At 48.6% G+C, this 20,593-nt stretch overlaps 2 protein-coding genes across 3 annotated transcripts; one reads left to right on the top strand and one right to left on the bottom strand.

Moving 5' to 3' along the window:
• The first annotated feature begins 1,910 nt into the window (after positions 1–1,910).
• Positions 1,911–7,752, top strand: SOWAHD (sosondowah ankyrin repeat domain family member D). Of its 2 annotated transcripts, none has more exons than XM_080991149.1 (2): positions 1,911–2,032; positions 6,016–7,752. In XM_080991149.1, exon 2 carries the CDS (start codon positions 6,185–6,187, stop codon positions 7,208–7,210), a length of 1,026 nt encoding a protein of 341 aa, XP_080847275.1. In that variant the 5' UTR covers positions 1,911–2,032; positions 6,016–6,184; the 3' UTR covers positions 7,211–7,752. The 2 variants fall into 2 exon arrangements, with proteins under 2 accessions (XP_080847275.1, XP_080847274.1); XM_080991148.1 differs by having other exon boundaries at positions 1,925–2,047.
• A 7,284-nt stretch (positions 7,753–15,036) lies between these two features.
• On the bottom strand, positions 15,037–18,413 carry RPL39 (ribosomal protein L39). Its single transcript, XM_080990699.1, has 3 exons — positions 18,265–18,413; positions 17,424–17,527; positions 15,037–15,277 (listed from the first exon to the last, which is right to left on the bottom strand). The coding sequence occupies exons 1-3, from the start codon at positions 18,391–18,393 to the stop codon at positions 15,229–15,231; spliced, it is 282 nt and encodes a 93-aa protein (XP_080846825.1). The 5' UTR covers positions 18,394–18,413; the 3' UTR covers positions 15,037–15,228.
• Positions 18,414–20,593: the final 2,180 nt, after the last annotated feature.

Here is a 20,593-nt window from a genome sequence, read left to right as displayed (position 1 = left end):
GTTGGCAGAGCATGAGATTCTTAAGATGTGAATCACAGGTATGAACCCCACACTGGGCAAAAAAAATCCTTCATTGCAATGTGTTGGATTACATGACCCTCATAGTCCCTTCTAACTCTAAAATTCTATGATTCTATGTTAAGTATATTGTTGTTATTAGTTTAGCAATCTCCATTACATGCATTACACATCCTCCACAAGCAGAACTGGTTTCCTGCATTAACAGCAGGCAGAATTGATTTGCAGTGGTGCAAAAACTCTGCCCCACCAGACCTACCTAAGCCCAGCATGGGGCCTAACCTGGCCCACAAGGCAGTCTCCCTCCCAAATATACCCACCAGCCCCACACCTAAAATCAGGTAAGCACCATGGCTCAGTGGTAGAGCACCTGTCTCACATGCAGCTGGCCCAAGGTTCAGTCCTCCAGCATCTCCAGGTAGGCCTGGAACTGTTCCCTGACTGAAGCCCCTGACAGCAGCTGCCGGTCAGTGTAGATAATACTGAGCTTGGTGGACCAATGTTCTGACTTGGTATATAAAGCAGCTTCCTATGTGTCACGTGTGGTGCCAGGTGTGGAGCAGGTAAAGGCATGTCTGCCAAAGGACACTCCTGATTGTTCATTGTTTGGCCACTGTCAAACAGCTGATCAGGTAGCGATTAGCTGCGCTAGGAAGTCCCCCACTGAGAACTGCTGGCCCATATCTGCACTATATAGTTTAAGGACCCCTGACCACTAGGTCCAATCGTGACCGACTCTGGGGTTGTGGTGCTCATCTCGCTTTATTGGCCGAGGGAGCCGGCGTTTGTCTGCAGACAGCTTCCGGGTCATGTGGCCAGCATGACCAAGCTGCTTCTGGTGAACCAGAGCAGTGCACGGAAATGCCGTTTACCTTCCCGCCAGAGCGGTACCTATTTATCTACTTGCACTTTGATGTGCTTTCAAACTGCTAGGTTGGCAGGAGCAGGGACCGAGCAACAGGAGCTCACCCCGTCACGGGATTCGAACCGCTGACCTTCTGATCAGCAAGTCCTAGGCTCTGTGGTTTAACCCACAGCGCCACCCGCTTCATATAGTTTAAAGTAGTGTGATAAAAGTAGGCTTCCCCCAAAGTATTCTGGGAGCTGAAGTTTAGGACGTGGTGTACTGCTGAGAGTTGCTAGGAGACCTCCTGTTGCTAGGAGACCCACTCATTCACAGAGTGGTTTCACAATCCTTCTTTCCCAGGGAACTCTGGGATTTGCAGCTCTGGGAGGGGAATTGTCTCCCAGCAACTCTCAGCACCCTGAGCAAAATGCATCATCCTTGATTCTTTTTCGGAAGCCGTGGCTGCTTAAAGTGGTACCACGCTGCTTTAAAAATGCATAGTGCAGATCGACTCTCCGGAACCATAGAACGAATCGGGGACTGTAGACTAGATAGGTAACCAACCCCTAAACGGTTTTTAAGGTGCCAGTCCATTTGGAGGCCGCTGTCCCTGGACAGGGGCAGGCTTTGGGCATCTTTGGTTTCCAGCGAGAAGTCAAAATTTGGCGCCCCCAAACGGATCTTCTCAGTTATGGGTCCGTTCAATTTTGCGGCGCCCTGTGTGGGAGAACCATCCGCACCGCCCTAAATCCGACTGCTGGAACTCCGCAGAAAGGGGAGATGTATAGCTGCGTCCGGCGACCACCACCCTTTTGCTTCTCCCGGAATAAAAGATCGCTGGCTGTTTAAGTTTCTCGCCATGCGGAAGAACGCAGTCAGCATCACATGCGGCGGCTTAATCTATCCCAGCCAATAGGTCGAGAGCAAAGGTCACGCTGTTGCTTTTCTGCAGCGCTTCGAAACTCACCGATGGCAAACTTTGCACAAAGGAACTCCGGAGAGGCGCTGGCTGGAGACTGCGCTGAGACGCGGAAGGAACACAAGGCTCAGAAGGGGAGGAGGAGCCCCGAGGGCGGCTGCGCCTCTGCAAGGTGCCCCAGCGGCTTCCAAGCTGGGAAAGGCCTGGGGAGCACCTGGTCCGAGCCGCTGCCCCCCGCCACCCTGCAGGTACGCTTGGAAAAGGTAAAATGAAAAGCGTTGGGAACTTCCCCGCCCTTCCCAAACTGCTTCCTCATCCTTTACTGGAATAGCTAGGACTTCCTAGGGGGATTTCTTTTTCAGAAGCCCCGAAAAGAAAGTGTACAGGTGTCTAAACGTCAGCACCCAGGGAAGGTAGTTCGAAGGCTAAGTGGAACATGAGACGGTGGTTTTTCATGCAAGACGCCGGATCATTCTCGCGGTACGCTGAAGTCAGGGCTTTCGTCGCAGCGTCTCAGAGTTCGTTTTACAGACGGTCGCGTCAGGGTATGAACTTCAGAAAGTTGCCCCTTGGGATTCCCCAGAGAAACTCGGGAAAAGCCATCGTTTCCCGTCTTTGGGAAATGCTACTACTATTGACAAGGGTCATAATAAGGGCAGCGCCGATTCGGGGTATGCAAGCGGGTACCCCGCACAGGGCACGAGCCGAGGAGGTGCGTGCGTGCGTGCGTGCCCCGAGATCTACCTGCGGGGGAGGCATCCTCATGGTCGGAGCTGCTGCAGCTGCGGGCGCCTTTGCTTCCTCCTTCTCCCCTCCCCTCTCCCGGTCCCTGCTGCAGATAGGAGATTCGCTTTCCCGGGCGAGGCGCAGGTGGCACTTGGGGGAGGGAAGCTGCAGCCAGGTCACAATCCTGCGGGCGCTTCCAGAATCGAGGGTCAGCGGTGGAGACGAGCTGGCTCATGCACCCTGAGTGCGCAGTGGTGTGTGGGGGTGTGGATTTTGTCCTCCCTCATGGTGCCATATTACCCAAGTTCGCCTCTGACGAGGGTTGCCAAGCATTTTGAACACAAGGATAACTACTAATAATATAAATGCTACATATCAATTCATCCACGTGTAATTCCTACTTCAGAAGTACAGTAGATTCAGTTTAAAGCATGGCTTTCTCCCACTTTTTATCCTGCAGTCACAACATTCCTAGGTAGAAATGAACAGCTTGAGGGAATCAAAAGCATTATGTTGTATGTTCATTACATGGGTGAACATTGCAAACTGCTCTGCCTGAATGTTGTTGAATCCACACCTAAGACATTCAAGCTCAGTTTGTGTGTTGGGGTCATGCCCAGAGCATATGAAATAAAAACAAAGGATGGTGCCCTTGAATAGGTGCAGAGAGCATTTCTTTCACCACTGAATCATAATAGCTTGTGTTTGGACTGTTGGTGTGCCACTATGCATTAGCACAGTGCAGCAAGAGAGAGCCAAGAGGTCTGAATTTAGGCCGTTTACACATAAGTAGCCATTGGCAAACCAATATACTTGAGTTTAAAAGGTAAAGGGACCCCTGACCATTAGGTCCAGTCGTGGCCGACTCTGGGGTTGCGGCGCTCATCTCGCTTTATTGGCTGAGGGAGCCGGCGTACAGCTTCTGGGTCATGTGGCCAGCATGACTAAGCCGCTTCTGGTGAACCAGAGCAGCGCACGGAAGCGCCGTTTACCTTCCCACTGGAGCGGTACCTATTTATCTATTTGCACTTTGATGTGCTTTTGAACTGCTAGGTTGGCAGGAGCAGGGACCGAGCAATGGGAGCTCACCCCGTCATTGCGGGGATTTGAACCACCGACCTTCTGATCGGCAAGCCCTAGGCTCAGTGGTTTAACCACATGTTACAGCTTAGTTAGCTGTAATATGGAAACAGTTAAAGCAGGCAATCTGGTTCTGTCTCTTGGGTGTTATGTTGGAGGAGTAAGACAAGTGGGAATCTATAAGGGCTGCTTTTCTTAGCTACCATAAAGTTATGTCTGTGTGAGTTATTACTGATAAGGAGGAGCTGCTTTAAAAGAACAGCAGCCTACTTTACAGGGCTGTAGCAAGGATAGCTAAAATAAGAAGGGCTGTCCAAACAGAGAGCATTTGCATGGAGACTTGAGTTCCAGAATCTCTCTGATGCCCCCCAACAGAAAAATAACCCTGAAAGTTGCTACGTTGGCTGAGGAAAGAAGTCACAGATCAATAATCCCTGCTTATCCAAACTGCCGTGGAAAGGGAACAAAGGAGAGACAACTGTGTTTGCATTTTGGAGCTTATTTAACACTTTTGACAATCGGAAAAGAAGTGTCAGAAGCCTATTTAAAAAAATATTTTAAAATCAGACCAGAATTTGCCAAAGGGTTTGCCCGAGGGTGCTGGTGCTGCCAAGTCATTTCCTTCTGCTGAAATTAGGTCTGAAATCAATAGAATAGGTGGGAGGGTGTGTGGTGGGGGGTGTAGATGTGCCCAGGGCCCAAAACGTTGGGCAACCCCTTGAAAAAGATGTTTGTTTCACATTGTATGCCTGTGTACCTCTCAAAATGTATCTCAACAACACCAAGCAAAAGGAAACGTCAATTCATCTCTGGAGGAAAAGAAGTGGGTGTTGTTCTTTTTGGCTCTGGAATATTTAACCTGTGTATGTCTCTGACAAACAGGTTTTAGATTCCCCAGAGTTGCCTGAGAGGAGGAATTGATTATTGAACCACTCTGGAATTGTAGCTCTGCGAGGGGGAATAGAGGCTCTCCTATGCACTCCCACAGCCCTTAATGAATATACACTTTCCATCATTCTTTGGGGGAAATCCATGGGTGTTAAAAGTGGTATGATAATGCTTTCAGTGTATAGTGCAGATTGAGCCAATGACAGTGTCTCACCAGTATGACAATATTTCACGGTGTCTGACTTACAGAAACAGTCAAATTTCAGATTATATATGATGAATAAGCACACATCCCACCAGGGAATGGCATAATAAAATCTGAGCCATCCTAACTCATGATGTTTAGAGAATTATGTCTCTAAACACCCTGATCATTTATTGGAGAAATACTTCTCATTGTTAGCATGCTTGGACTCTTTCTTCAAAGTGGTCTCCAGAACCACCAGAGTCTATTTTATGCTCCATTGAAAAGACACAGTGTATATCTAACAGCAAACACTCATCTATACAATGCACAATATATGAGATGTTTTCACTACCAAGTATTGAATGCTCTGCAAATGCACACACCCCCATGAACATATTATAAAGTAAAAAGCAAAATGGAACGAAAAGTTCAAAAATGTGAAGTAGAGAAAGCTTTACTTTGACAAAGGCTGCATTCCTATGCGCACTTATTCAGAGGGTCTTCTGAATAAGGTCATTCAGTGAGACTTACTTCTGAAAAGACATGCACTGGATTTCACTGTTAATTAGATCTGGCTGTGATAAATTTTGCACTTTGTCTTGCACTTAGCACAGTCTAATCTAATTAAGTCCTAATCTTAATTAAGTACACCCAGTGCCTCCTGCACTCTATCTTAATACAAACTGTGGGCTTGCAGCACAACTCCCCTCTATCCCCTGTTTGTCTTACAGACCAGCCTAAAGAGGAGTTCTGGAGTCTGGACTACATGCAATTTTGGTCACTAATCTGTCACACTTTAGTTGGTTCTAATGAATGAAGAACTTCCTGTGCTGCTGGGTTGTTTTTCTTCAAATGACCCAATCTTGCCGCCAACCATTGTTGTGAGTTTCAAAAACCTTATTGTGTAGAGGCGACAGTGGAGCAATAGAAATCTGCACTATACATTTAAAGCAGTGCCACTTTAAATAGTCATGCTTCCCCCCCAAGGAATCCTGGGAAATGTAGTTTGTTAAGCGTGCTGAAAGTTGTTAGGCGACTCACTTAATTCCTTCACAGAACTACAGTTCTCTGAGTGGTTTAACAGTCAATCCCTCTTCCCAGCTAACTATACAAATTGTAGGAATAGGGGGTCTCCTGTCAACCTTCAGTACCCATAACAAACTATCCCTCTGTGCTGCAGGTATGCATACAACCTTAAAGACCATTGCTTAACAATGGCAGTGTAGACTTGCAGTGGAACCCTAACCTTCTCTGGCCAGATGGTTGCTGCTTGCAGTTGTCAGTTTCGCAATAAGTGTTTTCTTCCTCCTTTGTAACAAAACTAAAGTTTCTGTTCCCCTTTGCATGCAGAATCAGGAAGCCTTGCAGCATTGAGACCTCAGGAGGAGCTTCCTTCTTATCTACACAGGAAAGCAACACATTGAACATGTGGCTCTTCACGAAACTGACAGTGACTTAACGGGAGAGTCAGGAAAAACCCAGGGACTTTGGGGGATTGGTGCACTCTGGAGGAGACGACATGGCAGAAAAACAAAGGGAAGATGGCTTGGAAGAGGGACAACAGGTGCTTCCAGGTTTTAAGCCATGCATACAGGAAGACGCCACCCGTGTTCGGCCGCAGACTGCTGTTGGCAGCCAGTCTCCCAGGCCCAGCAGCCGGGCTGAAAGCTTAATTCTCCGACGAGGACAGTTGCTGTCCAACTTCAGCAGAAGCATGAACAGGTCAAGCAGGCGTTCGGGGAACTGGGCAACGGGGGTGGACATAGCCAGACTATCAATGGGTTATGGTAGCACAAGAAGGAAGGGACTGAAGGATATGATCTTCCAAAGCAGCCAGGCCAAACCCATGTGGGTGACAGCTTCCCATCAGGAGAGCATTGTGCTGGACACCCAACCAGATCAGGAACCTCTCATGGATGGGAACACTGATGACTTGTCCTTAGCTCTGGATCCAGTGGAGCACGAGTGGATGTTGACTGTCGCCCAAGGAGATGTAGAGAGCATCCTCAACTTACTGGCCAAGGACCCCAGCCTTCTCTCCAGGAGAGACTTTGTGACAGGCTTCTCTGTCCTCCACTGGTTGGCCAAACATGGCCGCCATGAAGACTTGATTGAGGTGATTTCTTTTGCGGAAAGGAATTGCTACCCATTTGATGTCAACATGCCCTCAGCCAGTGGCAGACTAACCCCTTTGCACCTAGCTGCCCTCCAAGGCCATGAGATGGTCATCAAAGTGCTGGTGGGAGCCTACGGAGCCAATACAAGCCTTCGGGACCACAACGGCCGCAAGGCGTGGCAGTACCTCCGAGAAGATGCTTCCAGAGAGTTAAAGGAGCTATCGGGGGCTTGCGAGGAAGACCTGGCCCAGCTAGGAACTGGAAACGCCAACAACAACTGTGCTCCATCAGCGCGAGGTGGAATCGGCATGTTCAAGGGGGACGGCAAGGAAGCCAGGGGCAGAGGACACAGCCAGAGGGCCATGCCCAGACTGTCTTATTTCAGGAACAAGTTCAGACAAGCCATTGCATTCTTTCAAGAGCGTTAGATGCCTACTCAGTGGTTGAGGCAGTTGGACTTGTTGGCTGTGAGTGGACTGTAATCAAAGCCATTAAATGAGAGGGTGGGACTGTAGAAGGAGGAAGCACTGGAGGTGCCTGTTGTGAGATTGAGATATGTTGCCAGAGGGGGATAGCTTCAGCAAACGTGCCTGCGTTTGCTTTTTGGCCTCAGGTATGAGATCCAAGGCCTGAAATTTGGAAGGAAGGGGAAGGGAAGGGGTGACAAAGGGGATTGGTGTGACAAAGTGGATATGGCTAAGTTTGGGAAAGCCCCTATTTGTCTCCTTGTTCCCCAGAAAGGAACCTGCAGATAGGGGAGGGGGTGACACAGGGGATTGGTGTGACAAAGTGGGTAAAGCTAAGTTCGGGAAAGCCCCTATTTGTCTACTTGTTCCCCAGAAAGGAACCTGCAGATAGGGGTGTGCATGCAGTGTGCTAAAAGCAACTGTAATTCTGCACTAAGAAAAATAAATTCTGCAACCTGTGCAAGGTTTGCTCCTGTGGAAAAAACCTGCATATTCTTCTCTTCTTTCTTTCACATTCCTAGAAAGAGAATAGGGGTTTGCTAACAACTCTCAGCACCCTCAGGACCTTAGCTTATTCCCACATTGCAGGGGGGTTGGACTAAAGCAGGGGTCAGCAAACTTTTTCGGCAGGGTCCACTGTCCCTCAGACCCTGTGGGGAGCCAGACTATATTTTGGGGGGGGGGGGAATGAATGAATTCCTATGCCCCACAAATAACCCAGAGATGCATTTTTTTTTGAAAGGACACATTCTACTCATGTAAAAACACGCTGATTCCCAGACCTTTAGAAGGCGATTGGGCCGGATGCGGCCCCCGGGCCTTAGTTTGCCTACCCATGGACTAGATCCCTGGAGCCCTTTCCAGATCTACTGTTCTGATTCCCCACCCCCGATGTAGTTCTAGCTTAACCAACAGTAAGTTGGAATAACTTTCAGGGTATAATAATAATAATAATAATAATAATAATAAATCATTTATACCCCGCCCATCTGGCTGGGCTTCCCCAGCCACTCTGGGTGGCTTCCAAAAAAAATATTAAAATACTGTAATACATTAAACATTAAAAGCTTCCCTAAACAGGGCTGCCTTCAGATGTCTTCTAAAAGTTTGGTAGTTGTTGTTCTCTTTGACATCTGGTGGGAGGGCGTTCCACAGGGAGGGCGCCACTACCGAGAAGGCCCTCTGCCTGGTTCCCTGCAACTTGCCTTTTTGCAGTGAGGGAACCGCCAGAAGGCCCTCAGTGCTGGACTTCAGTGCCTGGGTAAAATGATGGGGGTGAAGACGCTCCTTCAGATATACTGGACCGAGGCCGTTTAGGGCTTTAAAGGTCAACACCAACACTTTGAATTGAAACGTACTGGGACCCAATGTAGGTCTTTCAAGACCGGTGTTATATGGTCTCGGCGGCCGCTCCCAGTCACCAGTCTGGCTGCCACATTCTGGATTAGTTGTAGTTTCCAGGTCACCTTCAAAGGTAGCCCCACATAGAGCACATTGCAGTAGTCCAAGCAGGAGATAACCAGAGCATGCACCACTCTGGCGAGGCAGTCCGCAGGCAGATAGGGTCTCAGCCTGCGTACCAGATGGAGCTGGTAAATAGCTGCCCTGGACACGGATTTGACCTGTGCCTCCATGGACAGCTGTGAGTCCAAAATGACTCCCAGGCTGCGCACCTGGTCCTTCAGGGGCACAGTTACCCCATTCAGGACCAGGGAGTCCTCCACACCAGCCCGCCTCCTGTCCCCCAAAAACAGTACTTCTGTCTTGTCAGGATTCAGTCTCAATCTGTTAGCTGCCATCCATCCTCCAACTACCTCCAGACACTCACACAGGACCTTCACCGCCTTCACTGGTTCTGATTTGAAAGAGAGGTAGAGCTGGGTATCATCCGCATACTGATGAACACCCAGCCCAAACCCCCTGATGATCTCTCCCAGCGGCTGCATGGAGATGTTAAAAAGCATGGGGGAGAGGACAGAACCCTGAGACACCCCACAAGTGAGAGCCCAGGGGTCTGAACACTCATCCCCCCCCCACCACTTTCTGAACACGGCCCAGGAAGAAGGAGCGGAACCACTGTATGACAGTGCCCCCAGCTCCCAGCCCCTCAAGACGGTCCAGAAGGATGTTATGGTCGATGGTATCAAATGCCACTGAGAGATCCAGCAGAACTAGGAAACAGCTCTCACCTTTGTCCCTAGCCCGCCAGAGACCATCAACCAGTGTGACCAAGGCAGTTTCAGTCCCATGATGAGGCCTCAATCCCGACAGGAACTGATCCAAATGGTCCGCTTCTTCCAGGCGTGCCTGGAGTTGTTCAGCAACCACTCGCTCAGTCACCTTGCCCAAGAATGGAAGATTCGAGACTGGGCGATAGTTGGCCATCGTGGCCACATCTAAAGATGGTTTTTTAAGAAGCGATTTAATAACAGCCTCTTTAAGCGGGTCTGGGAAGGCTCCCTCACGGAGGGAAGCATTCACCACCCCACAAAGCCCATCGCCCAGCCCTTCCCAGCTAACTTTTTATAAGCCAGGATGTGCAAGGATCAAGGAGACAGGTGGTTGGTTTCACTCATCCAAGCAGCCTGTCCACATCCTCGGAGGTAACAGATTGGAATTGATCCCACACAATTTGACTAGACAGGACTCTAGCACTCTTCCGCCCCGGACCTGCTCCCACGGTGGCGTCTACCTCTTCCCGAATCTGAGCGACTTTATCTGCAAAAAAACTTTGCAAAATCATTGCAGGAGATCATGTGGCCTGTACTGGGCCCCGATGTAGCAGGTGGTTCCGCTAAATTGCGAACCACATGAAAGAGTCTCCTGCTGCTGTTTGGGGGTTGTTAGGGTTGTTAGGGTGACTCCAGAGGTGCACTCTCTGTTTCAAATAAAGAACTGGGGTGTTGGGAGTCAGGGAATCCTAGCCAATTTGAAGGCTGTTTGTCTCCATCAGATACAATGGGGCACATAGACTTCCTCTCAGAACTTGACAAGAACCAACTTTGAGATGTTTACGTGTGTATGTTTAAAAAAAAAAAAAGGACCATTCAGACTTCTAGCACTACACAGCTTATGAAGGGGGTGATGGAAAGAGAACCAAACTAGGGAGACCTGCAACAAAATGCAGTATGGTGTGCTCCTATGTGCATCTGCAGCCAGCCACACCCATTTTCAGTACACTCCCTTACAGTCCCTACTTCCCAACACTTTCTCTACATTGTGGCCACAGAGCTCTGTCACCATTAGGAAATTGGGCTTCATTCTGGAGCTCAGTTGGCCCAGCTCTGTGATGTCTGAAGCATCGGCTACATCATCTTCAAGCACTACATGGGCTTCACTTTGTTCTAGGTGAGTACTCCTCACAAGGTGAAGCAGCAACAGTTCTCAAAACTCCTTCCCTCCCAAGCATGGACCACTTGAAAATTGTTTGGGAGTCTTCCTTAATAGGGATGCGGGTGGCGCTGTGGGTTAAACCACAGAGCCTAGGACTTGCCGATCAGAAGGTCAGCGGTTCAAATCCCCACGACAGGGTGAGCTCCCGTTGCTCGGTCCCTGCTCCTGCCAACCTAGCAGTTTGAAAGCACATCAAGTGCAAGTAGATAAATAGGTACTGCTCTGGTGGGAAGGTAAATGGCGTTTCCGTGCGCTGCTGGCCACATGACCCGGAAGCTGTACGCCAGCTCCCTTGGCCAATAAAGCGAGATGAGCACCGCAACCCCAGAGTCAGCCACGACTGGACCTAATGGTCAGGGGTCCCTTTACCTTTACCTTCCTTAATAATCTTCATAATTAAGAGCATGAGACTCTTAATCTCAGGGTTGAGTGTTCGAGCCCCACGTTGGGAAAAAATATTCCTGCATTGCAGGGGGTTGGAGAAGATGACCTTCATGGTCCCTTCCAACTCTATGATTCTATAAGCAACTTCAGTTGAGCGGATCCCTCCCTCTCTGAGTGCCGTTTTGGCTACATAAGGATATGAACTCATAGATGAGTTTGCTAGTACATAGGAAATTACAGCAATTTGCTGTGGTCACGATGGCTGGAGCTGAAGGGAGTCTAGCAACATCAACCCCTCCTTAGTTGCCCTTACCTTAAATCCTAGCAGAATGCACCCACTCTGGAGCTGGGCACATCCAGGCAGCTCAACAAGAAAGGAGAACTAATTTAACAATGAAAGGAACTTAACCCCTCACCTCAGGCAAATGTAACAGAATCAGGAAAAGTAATGGCAAGGGCACTAGACTGCTGCTGCTGACACACCCACTCACATTAAAAGGAAATAGTCCTTCACACAGCGTATAGTTCAGCTATGGGAATTCGCTCCCACAGGAGGCAGTAAGGTAAAGGAAAAGGATCCAAGGACAGTTAAGTCCAGTCAAAGGCGACTATGGGGTTGCGGCACTCATTCAGGCCAAGGGAGCCGGTGTTTGTCCACAGACAGCTTTCTGGGTCATGTGGCCAGCAGGACTAAACCGCTTCTGGTGCAATGGAACACCGTGACAAGTGCCAGAGCACACGGAAACGCCATTTACCTTCCAGCCTATTTATCTACTTGCACTGGTGTGCTTTTGAACTGTTAGGTTGGCAGAAGCTGCAGCAGAGCAATGGGAGCTCACCCCATTGTGGGGATTCAGACAACCAACCTTCTGATCTGCAAGCCCAAGAGGCTCAGTGGTTTAGACCACAGCGCCATCTGCAGGAGGCAGTGGTGACCACCAACTTGGGTGGTTGACCACTGTGAGAACACGATGCTGAACCTAGGTGAACTAGGTCAGTTTTTCCCTAACTTGGGTCCCCAGCTGTTTTTGGACTACAATCCCCATCACCCCTGCTAGATAGGGATGATAGGAGTTGCAGTCCAAAAACAGCTGGAAACCCAAGTTTGGGAAACACTGGACTAGATGATCCAACATGACTCTTCTTACATACTTATCCAAATGAACTAATAGCAATGTACACACCAGCTTGTATGTGTGGTTTAGTTGTTTTGGGAACTGCATTCTTCCCAAAAGGATGTACCAGACAAACAAACCTTTGAGGGGCAGAGGGAAACAAGAGACTTGCCTCCAGTAACTATTTTCAATGTAAGCACACTTCATCTGGAAGGCTCTCCAGGTCATACATTAATGCACTCTTAAATTTGCCCATTTCCCTGTTCTTCCGATCCGATAAGCCAGCACACATCTTTACAAACTAGAACTGGTTAACATCAGACTTTACTCCAAAGTGCGCTAGGAGATCTAGGCTGAAGAGGGAGCACATCATTATTTATCGTTCTTCATCTTTAACTACCCATTTAATTATGTCAGAATTTAATTTATACATTTCCACCTACAATATGGCATATGTGATTTATTTAGGTCAGGAGTCAGCAAACTTATTGCGCCTTGGGCCGGTGTCTCCAGCGCCGAGCATGCGTCGGGCTGGAGGAGCGTGTGCCCTTACGCATGCGCACACACTATTTCTGGGTTGGAGGAGCACCAGAAGTAGCTTGTGCGCATGTGCATGGGCCTCCTCCGACATGGATGTGCACCGGAAATAACGCTTGCACATGCGCAAATGCTTGCGCATGCACACAAACTATTTTCGGTGCTCCTCCAACCCGGAAGTGGGCAGCCACGCAGTGCAGCGCCAGTAAGAGCGGGCGGCGGCAGCAGGGGTCGCTGCGTGCCAGATAAACGAGTCCCTCGGGCCTCATCCAGCCCGTTGTCATCATTGCTTTCTTTATACAGTTAAATCTCCTGGCACTGTAAATACAAAACTTACAAGCTCAACAGAAACCAGAAAGCTATTTCCTTGTACAGCAGCCTCCCCACGGTTTACTCTGCTTAACAGTATTGACAAGATGCATTGATTGCCTTCTGAGAACCTACAGAGTTCAACCAGCCTTTTTATTCTTTCTTCCCCTAAATGCTATTTGAGAAATACAAAATAAGTTTTAATAGAATCAGGTTATGTTTTCTTTTAAAATATATTGAGCCAATCCAGGCAGGGTGGGGAGGGATAACTCCAGGGGTCGGCAAACTACGGCCTGGGGGCCGGATGCAGCCCCCTGGCTTGTAATTCTGGCCTGCAGACTCTGCCACCTGCTCGGTCAGTCCCCGCCCACTGTGGACGCCTCGCTGTATGGGGACTGACTTCCGCGACGCTGGCACAGCTTCTGGGCGGGCAGCAACGCTGGCGCAGCTTCGAATTGGCTGCAGGAAGCTTCTGTAGCCAATCTGAAGCCCCGATGTTTGGATTTGCATGCAAGGGAGGTGACGACACGGAGCAGAATGGAGGCGGTGCTGCCACTCCCAGCACCTGAGCGGCGCTTTCCCCATGGTGAGTGCGCACTTGGCAAGGGCCCCTGGCTTCACCTTGGCTTTCCCCTCCTCCGCCATTGCTGCTCCTGCTGCTTCTCCTCCTCCCCACTGCCGCTGCGCCCTTTCCGGGCTAGTGGGATATGAGAAAGAGGTGCTGCCGCCATTGCAGGTAACAGGGCTTAGGCCTCAGGTGGGGGGCTGCTCTGTCTCCCCGCGGCAAAGCGGAGGGGATGATCGTTGCAAAATTTGTGTGGCACTTGCACCAAGCCAGCGATTATGCACACAGAGACCTTGCCACAATATTGTTGTGACCGTTGCATGGTGCACACTTACCCAGGAGTTGTTGCGCTTTGGTGGGACGTGATGTCAACTTAACTTTTACGCAGAGGCCAGGCCCGCTGGAATGAATGGACCAAAGTTAGGCATGGGGTTTACTCTTGAGTAAAAAATAGGGGAGCAACTTCTGCATAAATATGCATTTTTAAAAAAACAATATCCTGGCCCCCAGCAGTGTTTGAGGGACAGTGAACCGGCCCAGTTTAAAAAGTTTGAGGACCCATGGATAACTCCACAGGAAATACTGTGAAGTCCCACCGGAGGTTTTAAAGAGTTTGGATTTGTAAATTACATCAACACCAAGAATACTACCAAGTGGAAAAACCATGAAGATTAAGAAGTTATTTCTGTGGCCAGATATTAAATTTCTGAGTGCATGCCTGTGAATGCATTATTTTGTGTGTGTGGATGTGTTCTCCATAAAAGTGAATTGGAAGCCTTAAAAAAAAGCCCTTATTAGAGCAGAGGTTGGGAAATCCTGGCTCTCCAGATCTTGCTGAATGACAAATCCCATCATCTGTGACCATTGGCCACAGGGCTGATGGGAGTTGTAGTTCAGAAGCACCCAGAAAGCTTTGTTTCCCATGCCTGAATTCGATCACCAGAATTTTGAGAGTACTTTCTTGTATATCATATAAAGTATTTTATATAATTGCACATAATCCCCTCCCTCAGCTTGTCCCTGCAGCGTTCTTCTCAGATTCTCCCAAGAGTTTTTGGCAAGGGTTACATCTGAGGTGCTCTACCCCACCTCTACACATTTCTGCCATTTCCAGCTTTTGCTTGGTACTTCCTTAGCCAAAGCCAATGACATTCCAATCCCACTTTCAGCCGTGGAGGACGGCGATTGTCACTGTGGGGTTTTTGTTTTTTGGCCAGCTTGTTTCAAACTATTCACCCACCAAGACACAGTTGGAAATTCTCAGCCTTCAATGCAATACATGCCAATTTCACAGCTATTAGCCTTTTGTACTGCTGCCAGCTCCCCTTGTGTGTAGCAAGTATAAACAGTAAATCCAACCAGAAGTCGCTAATTCGCTAGACTGTGGAATCTCATATTTATTAATGAGCTTCTCTCCACTGGCAACAAGAATTCAGCCAGTACGCATGGGACTGAGAACCAAAAGACATACGCTAACACAATGCTTTTCATCATTCAGTTTTTAATTCATTAATATTTGTAATAACAAATATTTTTACAAAGGTGGGAGACTGCACAGCACAAGACAGAATTCCAGTCCTGAAAATGTGGCAGGTTGGTAGGAAGAGACCATTCTGGCGCTTGAGAGTTTGATGGAAGATTCAGGGTTGTGCCGGGAAGATTGGAGCCGCTTCTATTTACAGGCCAAGCTTGGTCCTCCTCCAGTGTCTCCTTTTGGAGTTGTACCTAGAACAAAAGGTTCATGATTAGTAAGCAAGGCACAGCTCTGTCTCTCCAGCAGACCAAAATCCCAGGCTGTGTTAAGCAAATAGTAAGCAAGTGAACTGGCCACCCCCTTGCAAAGTGCATATGGCACTTTTCAAAGGGACCCACAGCTGTTAGCAGAAGAAAGTGTGACTTTCCCAGAGCCATTTGTGTTCCCCTGCTCCCTCTCACGTGAGCACATATTAATATAGTAGTATATATGAGAGATAATTTCAAGAATTCAGAAGGTACTTAAACACACATCCACATACCCAAAACCCTATGCACTAAGAACTGCTGCATTTCCTATTCTAACAAAATTATAATTTTTAACCCAAATAGTTTTACATTATGGGGGAAATAAGTTTAAATTCTAAACTTAGAATTTAAATAATTTAAAAATACTACTTGTGTGATTACATTCCTTTCCCATCCTAATTAAGCTAACAATTCCCCTTCCTGTAGAAGAGGCTCAAGTACCAGCCTACTTAATAGAATGGGTGTGGGTGAATTTTAACTAAAGCTTTTGACATCTATTATAAATCTGAACCAATGTCAACTGGTGTGAACTTAAACTTGGGATACATTGTGGGGGCAGCTCTTTGTTGCCAGTAATAAAGAAAAATGAGTCTAAAACACCAGCTTTTGGGGTCTGGCAAACCACAAAAAAACTACATGTGTGTTTGGAGGATGGCACACGTGTGTGTAACAGGCTTTGGGAAAAGGTATGGCAAGAAGGCAAAAAATATGCACACATTATGTATCACTGACTACTACCTTTGTCCATGTAGCAGTGGCACCAAACTACGGACAGAGTTGTACTGATGGAGTTATCAATCAGTAGTTCTAGCCACTGAAAGTCTTCGTGGCTTGTTTTTGTGGGGAAAGCATTCCTTATTAGTGCACAACATAAATTCTGATTTTAATTCCTTTTGAGAGGGCTGGAAAGATGGGACTTCTGGATTATCTTTCACTGATAGAATCTGGCCTAATAAAAACACAGCCCTTTATTCACAATCATAGAGGCATTTCCCCTAGAAAAGCTTCCATTGGTCATTTTCCCTGGAAGTGTTCATGTTGTTCGGAGCTTTCCTTGTACACCTGTCACTGCTAAAAAGGGAGTCTGATTTCACCAGAACAGGTGAGATCGATTCCTAAGTAACAGAATTGCTCTCAGCAGGGACATGGCAGTGCTCCCACAGAATGAAGCACTGTAATTGCAGCCTGCTTTGGGAACACACTTTATCTGGAAAACTCACCTCTGAACAGCTGATATTGGAGACAAAGCTCAATGATTCCAACACCACAGCCAAATTATAGCTAGTGGGTAGGTATGGAAAACCCATCATGCTCAAAGGAGGCGTAAAAAGAAACAGTAGGAAGAGAAAGTGTTGTAGCAAGAAAACACACACACACGAAAGATCTGGGAAAAACTGAGTAAGAATGGACCCTTTAACGCTGAGGTTCTAGGGTATGTCAATAGAGACCTTCAATATAGAAGGCCTGCAAGTCACACAAGGGGTTGGTTCTGGGAGTCCATGTACAAAGGCAAAATCATGCGAAGTCAGGAAACCCCCAGAAACCCAAACCCCCTGCGTCTGTGTGCAGCGGGCCTTTCCCTCTGCGAAGGTTGCACAGTATCTTGGCTGGCCCCTTCTGACCCCTCCCCCGGCCAGGCTGTCCATGTATTTGTGGTAGGACCACTGCAGTAAAAGGTTCATATGAAGGTTAGAAAACGAACAAAAGATGTAAGCTGGAAGTTCAACCAACCAACAAAAAGTCCTGTTGCCAATAAAAGGAAAGCACTAAAGAGAGTTCATTGTGGCATTTACTGTTCAATCAGCCAAGAAAGAAACTCATGGCTGCTTTCCTTATGGGCAAAGGATAGCATCCAGCACTTTCAGAAAGATGGTGCCCATGGTAAAGAATCAGTTAGCATAGAAGTTTGTAGGGGACAGGATTCTGCATTGAGTACACTTACGCCACGAAGGGCAAGCATGATGCAGTTTTCCCAAGCAGATGAATGATAAACCACCAGGAGTGGTTATTTCCCATCCACAAAAAGTCCAAGGGAGCTAAATACTCCAGCAGGACCCCAGTTTCCATGCCTAGAAGGCAATCCCCATACCTGATTTTATTGCCAGTTTTCATGCGGATCCATTGCGGGATGGGCCGGTTCTGCTTCTGCTTCTTAGCGAGAAACCGCTTGATCTTGAAAGTTTTGTGGGAAGACTGGCAGGTTGGAAAGAAAAGATAAGGAGTTTTAATTATTATTTCCTATTGGAGGCTCAACACCAATGCTCAGAGGCGGTAGAAGATGCCAATAATCAACATCTGGAAGGCCATAGGTTCCCTATTAGGCTCCACTGTAAGACCAGGGAGGGATTCCCTTTCTGCACTACATATTTACAGCTCTGCTATGCTGAATAAAGCGGTCGGATCTTCCCCCAAAAAGAATCTCGGGAGCTGGAGTTTGTTAAGGTTGCTGAGAGTTGTTTAAACCACGTTAGGAATAAAAGCTTTCCGAGGGGAACAGGGGTCTCAAGCAAGGCTCAGGCATCCTAAATAAACTACAACCCCCAGGATCCTTCTGGGGAAGCTGCGACCGTTTGAGGTTGCGTGATGCTGCCAATTCTAATAGTGCAGTTGGGGCGAAGGGGAGGCAACTCAGCCTAAAAGTTTACACGGCCAGCCCCTCTCAATCTCTCGGAGTGCAACCTACCTCTCGGGGTTGTTGTGAAGATAAAAATATTGTGGGATATTGGGCCTGCCGTCCTTTCCCTCCCATCTATTTTGTACTAGGCTCCCCCCACCTCCTTGGAATGAACGAACCCTCCCCCCCCCCCCCAATAACTACTAGGTCTCCGGGGTTTGGACGAGGATGGGCGTCAAACACTAATTCTACGCGGGGTGCCATGGGGATGGTTAGCAAAGCGGCCCCAGCGGAGGATGGCAACGGATTAACTTACCATACTGAAGCACCAACAACCGCTCACCACAATGGCTTCAAACGAAAAGAGGAAGAGGAAGCGCCGCAGAGGCTGATGGGGGAAAGAGGCGGCCTCAGGAAACGGTGCTAGATGGCCTCCCGGGTACATACGCGGAAGTGCCGTCGAAAGACGGCAGCGCCCTCTGGCGGCTCCAGGAGGCCGTTGCCGGCTTCCGAGCGAACACGTGCGTGTTTATTAAAAAGTGTGTTTTGAGCTTTGCAACCCTTAAAGCAGCGGTTTTCATCCAGTGTGCCTGGTACCTTGGGGTGGGGTGCTTTGAAGGATGGTCATGGGTGACGCAAGCAACACTGGCCTCTGTCCCTATTTCCTTCCCTCCCTCCTCTGATGCCCTCTTGCATCTCTGCCCCCCCCCCCCGCTAGCTTGCACAGCTGTTTGTTGTAGCAGCCCTGGCTACAAGCTCCCAAGGTGAATGGTGCCTCTGGGGCTGAGCAGGGGGTGCTGGTTGCCAGGAGATGAGTGTGATAGGAATTTTGAGGTCTTAAAAGGTAAAGGGAACCCTGACCATTAGGTTCAGTCGTGGCTGACTCTGGGGTTGCGGCGCTCATCTCGTTTTATTGGCCGAGGGAGCTGCTGTACAGCTTCCGGGTCATGTGGCCAGCATGACTAAGCCGCTTCTGGCGAACCAGAGCAGCGCAGGGAAACGCCGTTTACCTTCCCGCCGTTTACCTTACCTTACCTATTTATCTACTTGCACTTTGACGTGCTTTCGAACTGCTAGGTTGGCAGGAGCAGGGACCGAGCAATGGGAGCTCACCCCGTCGCAGGGATTCGAACCACCGACCTTCTGATTGGCAAGTCCTTGGCTCTGTGGTTTAACCCACAGCGCCACCCACGTCCCTTTTTTGAGGTCTTAGATATATGGTAAAGTTCGTAAGTGTACCAACCAAGCACGTACATAGATCAGCACAGGAAGACCGACCTGAAACCATTTTGACTCCCAAACTGACCAAATGTTTTCCCTGCAAGAAGGGGAGTGGGTCAGGGAGCCTTCCCATTGTCTCAGGAATTGAGTAATCAGCATTTTAATGGGTGACAGACTATCAGGAAAGACAATCAGGAAAGGCAATCAGATAACCTGGCAAACAGGAAAAACAACATTCAAATTTCTATTTTAGACCGCCTTTACTGTGATGTAGGTATGATGTATCTGGGGGGTGGTCTTAGGTTACACCCCTTCTGTGATGTATGATGTTTCTGGGGGTGGTCTTGATCTACAGGTTGGCAATTTCAAAAGTCTATATAAGGCCTTGCGCGCCATTGCTCGAGGTTCCTCCTGCCTCTTGTGTGGGGTGAGTGAGGACCCTGTTGCAACAGATCAATAAAGATCAGGCCTACTAGCTGCTTTGCTTCTCAATATTCTCTGGTTGGCCTCTGTTATTTTCTCCTACCAATAGGGAACATACGTAAGGACTCTATATGGGCTCTTGGATACCCCATAAGGGAAAAGGGCAAATTTTTGTTTACAACATGAGTAAGCAAGCACGTGGGTAAGAGAGCCCAGCCAGCTAGTTTGAAAAGTGCTTGAGGCTTTGAGGCCTGGCTGGCGGGGGGGGGGGGGGGTTCACAAACAGCTTTTTTAGGGTAACCTGACTATCCCCCTTCACACCAACCTTTGCTGTTGGGAATGGACAGACAAGTGGGAAACCAGGCTGGCAGGCACTGTGCTGGCCTTTCTTGTGCTTGCTGTGTGCAAGGCCTGCCTGGGAGCTGCTGCCACCCAACATAAGGTGCTGACTTCATGCTTATCTTTGGCCAGTCTCTGCTGGGCCACTAAGGCTGGGGGCATTTTCTTCCCAGCCCCCTGTGGGGCAGTGTGAGGAGGCACCTCTCACAAGGCACAGGCAGCGGAAATAGTCATACCTCTTGTTACGTTTGCTTCAGGTTGCACGCTTTCAGGTTGCGTCCCACGGGGACCTGGAAATACTGGAAAGGGTTACTTCCGGGTTTTGCCGCTCACGCATGTGCAGACGCGCAAAATGACGTCACGCGCATGTGCAGAAGCAGCGAATCATGACCCACGCAGACGTGGGTTGCGTTCTGCTCATGTTGCGAACAGGCCTCTGGAATGGATTCCGCTCGCAACCAGAGGTACCACTGTATATAATTGTTTAAAAGCAGAGGATGACTCCTATTATAGATTTGGGCTTGCAGCAGCTAAAGCAGATAAAAGCTGGCCTATTAATTGAATCCTCAAAAGGAGAGGTGGGCAACCACTGGATAAAATGCAGCTGCTTCTTACTGTAGCCCAGCAAACTCAGGCATTTGAAAACAAAGCTTTTAAAATGC

The sequence above is a fragment of the Podarcis pityusensis genome (assembly GCF_964106645.2).
Source record: "Podarcis pityusensis genome assembly, chromosome: Z".
NCBI classification, from domain to species: domain Eukaryota; kingdom Metazoa; phylum Chordata; class Lepidosauria; order Squamata; family Lacertidae; genus Podarcis; species Podarcis pityusensis.
This window is presented reverse-complemented; position numbering and strand designations above follow the sequence as displayed.